The sequence below is a fragment of the Mandrillus leucophaeus genome, unplaced genomic scaffold (assembly GCF_000951045.1).
Source record: "Mandrillus leucophaeus isolate KB7577 unplaced genomic scaffold, Mleu.le_1.0 Scaffold283, whole genome shotgun sequence".
Classification (NCBI taxonomy): domain Eukaryota; kingdom Metazoa; phylum Chordata; class Mammalia; order Primates; family Cercopithecidae; genus Mandrillus; species Mandrillus leucophaeus.
Window position 1 is genome coordinate 685340 of NW_012102954.1, and position 14139 is coordinate 699478.

General features: G+C 39.8%; 1 protein-coding gene and 1 long non-coding RNA gene across 4 annotated transcripts in view; one reads left to right on the forward strand and one right to left on the reverse strand.

Moving 5' to 3' along the window:
- The window catches only part of HPSE (heparanase), a 44200-nt gene that overhangs the window by 12369 nt on the left and 17692 nt on the right, over positions 1-14139 (reverse strand). The window contains exons 4-9 of one of the 3 annotated variants that reach the window (XM_011985432.1): positions 9318-9491; positions 7589-7757; positions 6895-6942; positions 6257-6350; positions 5704-5810; positions 2728-2842 (exon numbers count right to left, since the gene is read on the reverse strand). In XM_011985432.1, coding sequence (XP_011840822.1) covers positions 2728-2842; positions 5704-5810; positions 6257-6350; positions 6895-6942; positions 7589-7757; positions 9318-9491 — 707 coding nt within the window. The remainder of the gene's footprint in view (positions 1-2727; positions 2843-5703; positions 5811-6256; positions 6351-6894; positions 6943-7588; positions 7758-9317; positions 9492-14139) is intronic. The other 2 variants (XM_011985433.1, XM_011985434.1) reach the window with 2 other exon arrangements.
- On the forward strand, positions 8953-13725 carry LOC105543473. The gene is made up of 3 exons (XR_001006624.1): positions 8953-9032; positions 10164-10184; positions 13368-13725. It is a non-coding gene; the product is annotated as an uncharacterized LOC105543473 (long non-coding RNA).

A 14139-nucleotide genomic window follows, 5' to 3' on the forward strand; every position in this document is an offset into this window, starting at 1 on the left:
CAGCTCACTGCAGCCTCAACCTCCTGGGCTCAAGCAATCCTCCTGCCTCAGCCTCTCATGTAGCTGGGACCACAGGCATGTGCCACCATGCCCAGATAACTTTTTGATTTTTCATAGAGACGAGGGGGTCTCACTTTGTTGCCAAAGCTGGTCTTGAACTCCTGGGCTCAAGTGATCCTCCTGCCTCAGCTTCCCAAAATGTTGGGATTACAGGTGTGAACACCACACCTAGCACACACTGAAATATATATAGATAAAGTAATATATCTGAAATTTGCTTCAAAGTAATCTAATAGGTAGCAGGTGAAAAGTGGGAAGGATTATGGATCAAACAAGATCAAAGTATGCAGGAGGAAAATATAATTTTCCTTCTACTGTTAGTTCTTAGTTGGGATGGATCTCTGTAACAAGACAGAAAACAGGAGAAAAACAAACATAAGTGTATTAACATGTGTATTTTATATATACATGTATATATAAATAGAGAAATATATGTATATATATTTTATATATATATACGTGTGTGTATATATATACATACAGAAAATATTACAGAAAATATATTTTCTGTATGTATATATATACAGAACAAGTAATTTTCAAAAAGGTGGCTTAGAACTCCAGCTTATATAGCATCTTTAAGAAAGAACAATACATTTTTGGACAAGAGACATGACAAAGGAAAAGGATTTTGAGTCTCTAGGGGTGGCAAGTTGTGGGAAGGAAAATAAATGAGTATGTAATATAGTTTCTTCTAGTGCCATCTTTAGAGTGATAAGGGTCTGAAGTTATCTTCAGTGATTAACTCTTGTTTTTCCTGGTAGAAAGGGAAGGAGGGGGACTTTTAAATTTTATGTCCTGCTTTTAGGCAAATGGAAGAGGACACAGAACTTTTCTTCTATGTGTTTCTTCCCAGTTGCCTTCAGCTCAAAATAATCCTTATGCCAAAGTGGCATATTCTGGGGTGGCATATTCTAGTCTCCTAAAATGGGTTCATATACTTTCCTCTGTATTTTGTATATGATTAAAATTTTCTACAGTAAAAGTTTTTCTTAAAAAACCACGGATCGGTGGCAGGCACAATGGTTCATGCCTGTAATCCCAACACTGGGAGACTGAGGTGGGAGGATCACTTTAGCCCAGGAATTCAAGACCAGCCTGCGTAATACAGTGAGACTTTGTCTCAATTTTAAAAATAATAAATAAATAAATACATAAATCATCATTCAACATGTACCCCAACTTTCCTTCTTGAAAGTAAAGGGAAAGTAGACTTAACAAGACAAATGGCTTTCGTTTCTCTGCTTAAATTCCATTTTTTCACTGGAGACAAGAGTGGAATCAATGTTTTCAAAGGAGACATACGCATGGGTCAATGACTGGTAGGGTAGAAAGTGTGCGGGCCTCAGAGGCAAGATTTGAATGGGAGTTTTAAGAGTAACGTAGGACTACAGTGTGGCTTCCTGTAAATCATGTAACCTCTTCTTAATTTGAACTTCCTTATCTAAAAAATGGACCCAAGATACCTGCCTTGCCATCCCACAGGACTGTCATGCAAATAAAATAAATTCACAGACATGTAGAGTGAGTTTAAGCCGAATCCCCTTGGATCTACAAGTGTCAAGGGTACCATTTACTCTTGCACCTTTTTCTAGCTGATTGAGAACCTTGAAGGAGAAGCATATTTAGTGTATATACAAAGAGTTTGTAAGGCAAAGGTTTATGTCTGGGCCCTGGGAAAATTTAGATGAGATAAAAAGGTGAGGAGTAGATTTTGAATGTTTGTCTAGTGAAATTACTATGCTTAGTTTAACTCTATAGATGACAGAATATACTTGGGGAAAGATAAATTCCATTTTGCAAGGTCACTTTTCGAAGAATTTTCTAAAAAAGGCTGAGTAATATGTTCCACAAGCTTGGGCCACTATAGATAAAAAGCAATTTTGTTGGGAAGTCTATCCACAAACCACAAAAGCCTAGTTTATATTTTCACATAGGCTCTCTGTAAAATTTCTTAGCTTTCCTACAACATTCAAATAATTATTTTAGGAATTATTCTTAGAAAATAGATATCTGCAAATGACATTTTAGACTATAAAAATCAAGGTCATGCTTCTCAGGGCTACATCTGTATTATCCCTGACATATATTTAGACATACAGATCTTCCACGAGGCTTTTTGGGAAGAAACATTTCCTGATTTAGCACCAGATGAGGTTGGAGGAAGGATTAGACATGAGACTTTATTCATAAATATCTTGAAGATTATTAACAAAATAGTAAATTCTTAGCATGAGATTTTTAAGCACATGGTACTGGCTCATTTTAAGGTTAAATAAATCACAATTTCATAACAAAAAATGTTTTGAAGCTTTGCATTACTGTAGGCAATTATAACTTTGATTTACTTTGTAAAATATTTAAAAATCCAACTTGTTTTATCTTATATAATGAGTCATAAAATTTCAAATTATCCCCTTTTAAACAAAATCCACACTATACCACAAATGGCTTACATTTAAAAAGTTATTCCTAGCTCTTGATTTCTTCCCTTCAAACACACACAAAAAATATTAGATTGGTTGATATCTAAGGCTCCTTCTAATTCATCATCTCATGATTTGGCTAGTTACTGAGAGGATTGACTATTCATAAGAGGTTAACACCAGGGGTCCTGAGTTGACTTTAATCTGCTCTACTAGAATTAGGAAAATAATGGTCACTTACAGGTAAAGGATCAAAGTTTTCATCCACTAAATGGTAGTTTCCGGCTCCAAAGAATACTTGCCTCATCACCACTTCTATTCCCATTCGGGCTGACAGGCCCAATTTATCCAGCCACCTGGGACAGAGCGAGACCAAGCTTTCTTCAGGTTTGGAAACAAAATTGCTCAATTCTAATTGCACACCATCTTGATTTTATTTATTTATTTATTTATTTATTTATTTATTTATTTAGAGACAGGGTCTCACTCCATTGCCCAGGCTGGAGTGCAGTGGCGTGATCATAGCTCTCTGCAACCTCAAACTCCTGGGCTCCAGTGATCCTCCTGTCTCAGCCTCCCAAGTAGCTGAGACTGAAACCGCCTTTGCAGAAATTGTAACTGAGGAAATTCTGACAGTGAAAGAGATCAGACCTAATTGACTCCATCTTGCTTCTGACCTTTCAGCTGTCCTTGTTCATTCCTGGGTGTAGGCTGAACTAACTTTGGGAAGAAATTCAGTTCATGGTTTGACTCTGAAACAAAATTGATAATAGCCCTTTTCTGAAAAGACCCCCTTCTTGCCTGGGGACCAGTCTACCTTTGCAGGACTAACAAATTAGCTACAACATTAGAGATTACGGTGGCTCCAAGAGTGTGAACCTCCCCAAATTGTTCCTGGGGATAACGTCACTGTTGTAAAAACCTAAGATCAGCACTTGAAATATCTCGCAGACCCTGAACTGGATGGATCAGTTGAGACCACCCAGACCGGTAATCTGGCCCAACCAGTTCTGCCATCCCATCCAGGAACAGAAGACAGCAAGAAAACCTCACTTCCACTCCCTATGATTCTATCGTCAACCTGACCAATCAGCACTCTCCACTTCCTAAGCCCCTACCCGCCAAATTATCCTTAAAAACTCTGATCCTCAAATGTTCGGGGAGACTGATTTGAGTACTAGTAAAACTCTGGTCTCCTGCACAGCTGGCTCTGCATAAATTACTCTTTCTCCATGGCAATTCCTGTCTTGATAATCGACTCTATTTAGACAGCAGGCAAGGTGAATCCGTTGGGCGATTACAGGACCACAGGTGTGTGCCATCATGTCTGGTTCTGATTTATTCATCTTTGAGGGAGGAATTATCAGGAAGCCAGAAAAGTGTCATCAATTATAAATAAGTCATTTAAATGAAATGGCGACTGCATGCAGCAACAGCAGCAGCAGCAGCAGCAGCAGCAGCAGCAGCAGCAGCAGAATCCCTCCCTTTACATCTTTCCATACGATAACAAATCCGAGAAGACTATTACCATGCTAGAGGTATCCCTTTCAGGGTGAGACAACTTCCACAAAGCAAAGTAGACACACTCCCACCCCTATAGACAATTCCTGGTCCTATGAGGTCCCTGCACAAACAATGTGTGAGGGCTGAAGAAAAAGTTGCCGTCAGCAAGGGTAAAACGTAAAATAAGCAGAATTGCACCTAAGCTATTATGGCCACCTCTTTCCACTTCTCCTTCTCTATCCCCCTCTCCCCGACACCCCAGATCTTTAGTTAATGGCAAAACAAACATCTCCATTCTTTATTCCTCATGCTTCCATGGGCATAAAGGATTTGCGGTTTATTCTAGGCTTATAAGAATGAGGATGAGAGAAAAAAGAATGAAGATGGAAGAGAAAACAGAAACAAATCTCGCTTTTTTTTTTTTTTTGGGAGGGGGACGGAGTCTCGCTCTGTCTCTCAGGCTGGAGTGCAGTGGCACAATCTCGGCTCACCGGGTTCACACCATTCTCCTGCCTCAACCTTCTGAGTAGCTGGGACTACAGGTGCACGCCGCCACGCCTGGCTAATTTTTTGTATTTTTAGTAGAGATGGGGTTTCACCATGTTAGCCAAGATGGTCTCGAACTCCTGACCTTGTGATCCGCCCGCCTCGACCTCCCAAAGTGCTGGGATTACAGACATGAGCCACCTCGCCCAGCCGAGAAACAAATCTCAATGTGAGGATATAGCACTACAGACTAAAAGCACTAACAGAGTTACTAAATGTAACTAAACCAGTATTTTAAAGCAATCAAGTTTGTCGTGTTGGATAATGAGATGATTTAATAAATCTTTAAATTCAATGATAGCCCCTCTGGTGGGACCTCATATTTTAGGCTCTAAATTTCTTGGGAATCTATGAATTATAGCTACATACACTAAGTATCCTCCTGAGAGACAAAGCTGTAATATGCTCTAACTTGCATTTTTTTTTTAAGAGACAGGGTGTGGCCAGGCGTGGTGGCTCATGTCTGTAATCCCAGCACTTTGGAAGGCTGAGGTGGGCAGATCACTTGAGCTCAGGGGTTTCAGACCAGCCTGGGCAACATGGCAAAATCCCGTTTCTACTAAAAATATAAAAATTAGCCCAGTGCGGTGATAATTCTGTATGTAGTCCCAGCTACTCAGGATGCTGAGGCAGGAGAATCGCTTGAACCCGAGAGGCAGAGGTTGCAGTGAGGTGAGATCATGACACTGCCCTCCAACCTGGGTGACAGAGGGAAAAAAAAAAAAGACAGGGTCTCACTCTGTTGCCCAGGCTAGAATGCAGTGGCACCATCATAACTCACTGCAGCCTCAAACTCCTGGGCTCAAGCAGTCCTCCCACCTTGGCCTCCCAAAGTGTTGGGATTACAGGAAAATACTGTATCTGGCTATATGCATTATTTTACAACGTACTTCTTTAGAGGAAGGACTACTTGACATATTTATGGGCCATAATTAAAGGACAAAATTTCTAAAACAATTTATCCTTATAGTGATTGATTTAGGACACTTGTCAAAGATGTCCATCAAGCTTTAGTAAATCATTTTCTTGCAAAATCTGGCATGAATTTTGGGGCTCAGTCACTGAAACGGTCTTTGATCTGCTTTTTGGCTGGGGAACTATTTCAGCGGAATAGAAGGATGGAGAAGAGCTGCACTCTGACCCCTAAGGCCAGCGCTGCTTCACTCACATAAAGCCAGCTGCAAAGGTGTCGGATAGCAAGGGCGCTCCGCCTCCATATGCAGAGCTTGTTTCTCCTAACCAGACCTTCTTGCCAGGCCTGGTGCTCTCAACCACCTATAGAACAGAAAAGTATTCATGGTAATTGCAAAAAAGCTGATCTGTGGCTTCAACTGTGGTGTTGAAGATTAACAACATTCAAAACTTTGTATTCCTAGACCTACCCATCCTATATGGTTATAAAATATGTCCACAGTCATTTAATGGGAAATTTTCTTTTACTGAAGTAGTAGGCTGTGGAAGGAATATGAAGTGAACCAACCCATTCTTATCATCTATGAGAGTTAATTCTACTAAAGGCTATTGGAAATATTTCAAGTTTCTAATCACACACATGGGGTAAGACCCAATGCTAAGGGGGAAACTAACAGTGGATAAGTCATAATACTTGTTCTCTAAAATTAGAAAAACATGTAAATATACATACCTATAGAATTTAGAACTAGCTAGCCTATAAAATAAGGATTCTGGTTTTACATTAAAAATGTTAAAAAGACTATTACCTGGAAAACTTTTTGCACAGATGAAATAAAAATGTCCAATACATCAGGATTTAGAAAATCTTCTTCGGTAGCAGTTCGTCCATTCAAATAGTAGCTAAATTATACAGAAAATATTCAGAAAAAAATAACAAACTTTATTTTCTGCTTTTAAGCTAATTGCTGACCTTATTCTTCTTCTTACCTCTCCCGCTCACCTGTTACTAAAAAAGGTAGAAGTTCTACTAGGGAAAGACAAAGATGGAAGGGGGTTATGAGGAGGAATCCATTCTATGCAAGTAACTAGAAATCAGTTACTCTGTCTTGAAAAAACACAGTGGCAAGTACATGTACTCCTGGATTACTGGTTCTTTGGCAAGCAATTGGTGTTAGCTACTTATATGTTCCACGGGTTAATTGGCACTGTTCTTCTGTATAAAGTGATCTTTATAGAAATTACTACATTATTTAAAATAACTTTAAATTTTCGTTTTATTAATATTAAAATTGGAGCACAGTGCTACTTGAGACACTATTTGACTATTTGTTTCCTATTTGAACTGCAGTCAATTGGCAGTTAAATGGAACTAACTTTTTGAATACTAGATAATAAATAAAGCTAGCCTTACTTTCCTAGTATTAAGAATAGGAGACATACTTACTGATGCCATGTAACTGAATCAATTACTTCTCCACCAGCCTTCAGGAAGCTAGAAAAAAAAAATTTAGTATCACTCAGTCATCATATGATAATACATATATATGCACAATATACGCATGAGAGTTTTATTCCCTAGAAATGGGCTGGTTACTGCTTTAGGATGAGGTAAACACAAACTTCCTAATTTTGATAGCAAATTTTATCATAGGTGCCATTTGCCTCAGATCCCTTGATATTCTGAACCTGTCAAAATTTCCTCTTTTGGTAAATCATGTATGCAGGCAGCAAATTGTTTAATAACATGTGGACTATTGAGGATTGTCTATCAGATTTTTTTTTTTTTTTTAAGAAAAGTGGTGGCTGGGTGTGGTGGCTCATGCCTGTAATCCTGGCACTCTGGGAGGCTGAGGTGGGTGGATAGCTTGAGCACAGGAATTCAAGAGACCAGCCTGGGCAACATAGGGAGACCCCATCTCTACAAAAAAAATTTTTTAAAGTAGCCAGGTGTGGTGGTGTGCACCTGTAATCCCAGCTATTTGTGGGGCTGAGATGGGAGGATTGCTTGAGCCTGGGAGGTCAAGGTTGCAGTGAGCCATGATTGTACCACTGCACTCCAGTCTGGGTGACAGAGCAAGACTCTGTCTCAAAAGAAAAAAGAAGAAAAGTAAAGTGATTCTGCATCCTCTAGTTCCTACCTCTTCAGCATCTCAGCAGTCTTTCTTCGAGGCTGACCAACGTCAGGACCATAGAGTTTTGCATTTTTGAAGGTTGACTTTCTTAGAAGTTTATGCAATTGAATAAAATCTTCTCCTAACTGCGACCCATTGATGAAAATATCAGCCTTCTTAAGGAAACTGTTAGGTTCTGAAAGATAGCAATTCTCAAAATATATATATCGAGAAATGTATTAAAAAGCAAACATACAGCAGTATATAAAAGCAACAAAACATTTTCCACATTACAAAAACTTGTAATTCAAAGTCAAGAAAAGTAAAACCAGGTCTGGCGTTACGGTTCATGCCCGTAATCCCAGCATTTTGGGAGGCTGAGATGGGAGGATCCCCTGAGGTCAGGAGTTTGAGACCAGTCTGGGTAACACAGTAAAAAATCCTGTTCCATGGAAGGAAAAAAAATTAGCTGGATGGTGGTGGTGCACCCTGTAGATCCAGCTTGGGAGGCTGAGGGAGAGGATCACTTGAGCCCAGAAGGTCGAGGCCATAGTGAGCCGTGATCATGCAACTGTACTCCAGCCTGAGTGACAGAGCAAGGCTCTGTCTCAAAAAATAAAATAAATAAGTAAAGTAAAACTCGTAGTTATAAATAAGATACTCCAGAAAAACAAAACAAAAAATTTAACTGTATAACGGAGATATGAGGGGCTATTAAACAATTTGAAGTTAATAATGAGGGTAATAAACCAATGGATATGGATATCTGGGAACTAGCCTGTATTCCATATCTAATAACTTCATTTACTTTGGGAAAAAAAGGTTTGAGACAGGGCACAGTGGCTAATGCCTATAATCCCAGCACTTTAGGAGTCTGAGGCAGGAGGATTACTTGAGGCCAGGAGATTGAGACCAGCCTGGACAACACAACCAGACAAAAGAAAAAGAAAAAATTGGCTAGGCATAGTGTAGTCCTAGCTAATCAGGGACTGAGGTGTGAGAGACTGCATGAGCCCAGGAGTTGGAGATTACAGTGAGCTATGAACACACCACTGCACTCCAGTCTGGGTAACAGAGCCAGATCTTGTCTGGAAAAAGAAAAAAAAAAAAAAGTTTGAGCAGGAAGACATGTGCTTACCCTATTACTACATTTCATCTCCCATTTAATCCTCATTTCCATTGGCTGATATGTGGAAAAAGCACTCTATGTTTTGAATACATGTGGCGAATCATGAAGACTTATAGTTAAAATTTACAAGTTCTTTACAAAAAAAGAGTGAAGACAATCAGGAGCTTGACCCACGTAGGATTCTATACGGGCAGGTTGTAGACCACTGGGTCCAGAAACGAAGGTTGCAATGGGGTTACTGAGATTAGCTGACACGTTTGAGAAACTGAGGAAAGAAGGGATGGATAAAACAAACTGCTGACTTCCCAGTTTTGCTGAGTCCAGTCTGCCAAGCAAAATAGGGTTAAGTGATTCTGAAAATCTCAAGGGAATTTAGGAGCTGGGAAGGTTGCTGACTCCAGCTGGTTCTCACCTCAAATGTAACATAAACTGGGATTGGCAATAATAGGTTCTGGAATAGATACAGTAGGAGTTTTCTGCCATATGCACTTCCAAAAGTTGCATTGTTGAGCACTTGCAAGAATGTGCCCAGGCAGAAGTCTATTTGCTAATATTAAAAAGAATGTCATAAGAAATAATGCTAGTGGGGAATCTCCTTATTAATGAATTGTTCCCTGGGGTACTTACCATTGCCTAGTTCCCAAGACACGTTATACCTCTTGGAAGAGCAGTAGTCCAGGAGCAACTGAGCATTAGAACTGTTCCACTGCAAATCTGCTGTTCTTAATAATGCATTTAGGCCAAAGATCAAGTCCAGTCCTGAGCAATTTGCAAAAGTATACAGCATATCTACAGAGCTTCCTAAAAGAAAAATGTCACAATTTAATGGTTAGATTGGCACCACGATGAGGAAGGCCTCCAGATGTGCTTTTCGTAATGAATACCTATTTCTGTTGTTAAACTGAAGAAATTCTAATTCTAACAAATGATTATAATTATGTTTATGAGACAACAAAATTGGACAAATTTTAAAAAATCAATCTCACTTCATTTGCTCCAGCTGTTGAATGAAGTCCCATGGAAGAGACCAGAAGCTCTGGTCTGACACTTAGGTTTTGTTCAAGTGATATCAGGAGAATTGGGGAAGCCATAATTTATAGCTCAGTGCTCCATATGCATGGCCAGACTGTCATTAGTTAGCATAAACCCCACTCTTTGTAATCTAAATATCTCTAGTCATAAGTTTTAAAATATTTTAATAATTTTCATTATATTTAGAACAATTTTAAATCCCTGTATATGATTTATTAATTTAAAGTGAATCAAATTTTACATTAAAAAATTGGCCTAGAGTTATAGGACTGTGGTTTCCAAACTCTGTGCAAGGCAAGTTGGGGAGCACCAGTGAATGCATGGGTACAGTGGCAGGATTTAGCAGCTAAAAGTGCAGGGCACCTAAACTTGAACTTCAGATAAGCAATACATAATTTTTAGTGTATGTCCTATGTAACCGTTAAGAAATACTTAACACAGGGGCCAGGTGCAGTGGCTCATGCCTGTCATCCTAGCACTTTGGGAGGTCGAGGCGGGTGGATCATTGAGCCCAGGAGTTCAAGACCAGCCTGGGCAACATGGCAAAACCACATCTCTACAAAAAGTACAAAAATTAGCTGAGCATGATGGTAAGCACCTGTAGTCCCAGCTAGCTACTTGGGAGGCTGAGGTGGGAGGATCACCTGAGCTCAGGGAGGTCAAGGCTGCAGTGAGCCATGATCATGCCATTGCACTCCAGCCTGGGCAACAGAATGAGACCTTGTCTCAAAATTTAAAAAAAAAAGAAAGAAAAGAAAAATAATTAAAATGAAAAGAATTATTTATCTGAAATTCAACTCTAACCAGGCAATACTATTCACAGAGGCACTATAGGCTCTTTTAAGTTTGCAAGGGAAAAACATCAACATCTACTGGACAACGTAAGACCTATTACTATTAGGTGTAGTATTAAGACCTACTACTGTAAGGTGTAGACCTTACAATTTAATAATCAAAACACAGGTATTTTTTATGGCCTAGGTATGCTGTAAAAAAATTTTCTGTGATATTAAGGTACCATAAGTTTGGGAACGTCTGTACTCTGCTTTTTAAACCATTAGCTGTTCTATTATCACATTTTGAGAGTGGCAATAATTTAATTTTAAGTGTTATCTTTAAATTGATTATCATATGCATAATACGTCCTTCCAATTTTCATGTATATCTACAGTCGTTTGTTAAAGAGTAATTCATTCCTGAACTTTTGTAGTTTAAAAAAAAAAGACCTCTATCTATCTGGCAAACTTACACCCTTTCTCCTTAAAAGTGGCTTTGTTTTTGTTTTGTTTTTAAGTCTTTGGCCTGAATAACATAGTATAATATTAAATATTAGCTATTTAGACTGGCCACGACGGCTCACGCCTGTAATCCCAGCACTTCGGGAGGCTGAGGCAGGTGGATCACCTGAGGTCAAGAGTTCGAGACCAGCCTGCCCAATATGGTGAAACCCCATCTCTACTAAAAATACAAAAATTATCTGGGTGTGGTGGCATGCACCTGTAGTCCCAGCTACTTGGGAGGCTGAGACAGAATTGCTCAAACTCAGGAGGCAGAGGTTGCAGTGAGCTGAGATCACACCACTGCATTGTAGCCTGGGTGACGAAGCAAGACTCCATCTCAAAAAAAAAAATTAACTATTTAATATTAGCTGTAAAGACCACTAGGCAGAAACAACTCTTGCAAGCTGCTTTAGGTGTTTTGGTATTTGCTGTGTCACCCACTTCCATAAACGGCTGCCTACCATCAAGGAATGACAGACATTTGGGTTTGAAAAGCTCCCTAGAGTCCTGTGACCCAGAATTCTACTGGATCTTAGAGCCACAGTTTTGGGCAGTATGGAGGCTTTGGGATCACCAGCCCGTGCTTAACCTCCACCCTCATTTTTCTAGGAGGAAACTGAAATCCAAACAAGGTAAGTCTTTGCCCAATATCACACAGCCATTTGGCGGTAGTACCATTACTAGAGCCTGTTACAAGGAGTGAGTGACCTGCTTTTATATTTCATTATAATAGCCTTACATATTATAGGCTTTTATATTTCAAAATCATGTTGTAGAAAGTGCCCTGGATCAGGAATCATAAGACTTGAGCTCCAGGCATAGCTCTCCCACTTACAGACTATAATATGATCGAGGGTAATATCTTTACCCGACAGGAACCTCAGCTATGGATCCTGTCCATATGGGACAAGCACCATCACATGCCTACCTGTAAAACCAAGGTTGAAATGAGACATGTGAAAACTGTCTGTAAATCACAAAAAACCCTTACAGTTAAATAGCACTTTGTACTAGCCCTGTACAAAGATTATAACATTTTCAAAAAACCTGGAATGCTTGCACTCATACTTTACCCTTCCTCCATTTCTTCATTCTTCCAAATGTGCTTGGAATTTACATAGCTTGAAATTCTATTATACAACCCCTATAACATAATAAACTGTAACATCTCCTGGAATAGAGGCTATTGACGACTGCATTCAAATCCATTCTTTTTTTTCTTTCCTTTTCTTTTCTTTTTTCTTTTTTTTTTTTTTTCCGTGACAGAGTCTCGTTCTGTCACCCAGGCTGGAGTGCAATGGCGCGATCTCGGCTCACTGCAACCTCTGCCTCCTGATTCTCCTTGCCTCCACCTTTGGAGTAGCTGGGACTACAGGTGGATGCCACCAAGCCTGGCTGGTTTTTGTATTTTCAGTAGAGACGGGGTTTCACTGTGTTGGCCAGGCTGGTCTTGAACTCCTGACCTCAAGTGATCCACCTGCCTCGGCCTCCCAAAGTGCTGGGATTACAGGCATGAGTCACCATGTCTGGCCACATCTACTCGGAAGAAAAAAAAAAAGCCACCTAGCCTACTCCTTCCCCAAAATAGGAAGAACAATTTAAAAACTTACAATTCTTTATCTTATTCCCAACACTTTTCCAAACTCTCATCTCTTACTGTATAAAGAGTGGAGAGATCCTTGGAATGAAGATAAGCAAGACGAGACATTGAAAAAAATGGCAGACTCTTTCCCTTGGACTGTACCGTGTAAGTCTATGTCAGCATCCAGTGTAGGCCTGGGTGTAGGCAACAGAAGAATGGGGTGATGAGGGGAACAGGTGGAGAAGAAGAACTACAAAGAGTTAGCTCACTCAGGATGATTACTTTAATAAGGGAGTCATCCTTTCTGCAGTCACACCCAGCATTACATCTGTAACATTGCTTCCTTTTCCTGCTCAAACAGGTTTAAAATGTGAGTCTATATTCTCATGACAAATGTTTTTGTCATCTTCTACTTAAGTGGAACACACCATTCAAGAAGCCCTGTGTTAGAAAACGTACTATATATTCTGGGACACTTGTTTTTTTGTTTTGTTTTTTGCTTTTTTGTTTTGTATTGTTTTTGTTTGTTTTTTGTTTTTGTTTTTTTGAGACAGAGTCTCACTCTGTCGCCCAGGCTGGAGTGCAGTGGCACAATCTCAGCTCACTGCAACCTCTGCCTCCCGAATTCAAGTGATTCTCCTGCCTCAGCCTCCTGAGTAGCTGGGATTATGGGCACCCAACACCATGCCTGGCTAATTTTTGTATATTTAGTAGAGCCGAGGTTTCACCATGTTGGCCAGGCTGCTCTCGAACTCCTGACCTCAGGTGATCCACCCGCCTCAGCTTCCCAAAGTGTTGGGATTACAGGCATGAGCCACTGCACCCAGTCTGGGACACCTGTTTTAAGGGTGCAGGCCACTAGCTAAGCAATGAGCATGTCCTTATCTCTGCAGCCTTTTGCTACCTCTTCCTTTGTGGTATGTCCCCATGTCACTCAGCCATTATCAACCTCAGCCACAGGTTCACAACAATGTGTGGAATCTCCTATTGGCTTCTAAAATATTTGTCACTGAAATGAGTAGATGCCCAAACTAAACACAGATTTCTGTTTCCATGATGTGCCCATGAAAACTGAAAATTTCAAGCCGGAAATCAAATGTTTACAAATACAAATAAAATTCTGTATTTGTTGTATATTTTAGCATTGCCAACAGGGTAGTCAGACTTACATTAACTAACCCAGTTGCATAGTTAGCAAAGGAAGGCATTTCCCCTGGTGTAGGAACTATGAAAGCCAAGTCTTGGAGTTGGAAACTTACCATTTTGGTAACAGAAAGATCGTGTGAAGTAGCAAAGCTGTCTTAGAAATTTAAGATAAATTGGTGTAATGTTTAATATGACCTCCCAAGACTTACCTATATCTTCTGGGACATGTGTTTTAAGAGCAAATCCACTAATTACCTAATACAACCGGGTCTTCTCCTAGCAGAGCTAGGAGAATGATTTACTACAAATGTGACCTTACTTCTGTGGTTCTGTGGTACATGTCATTCCTTTAATGGGGTCTGAAATGGCCCTGCCTTATGCCAAACTCCATTCAATAATTAATTATACT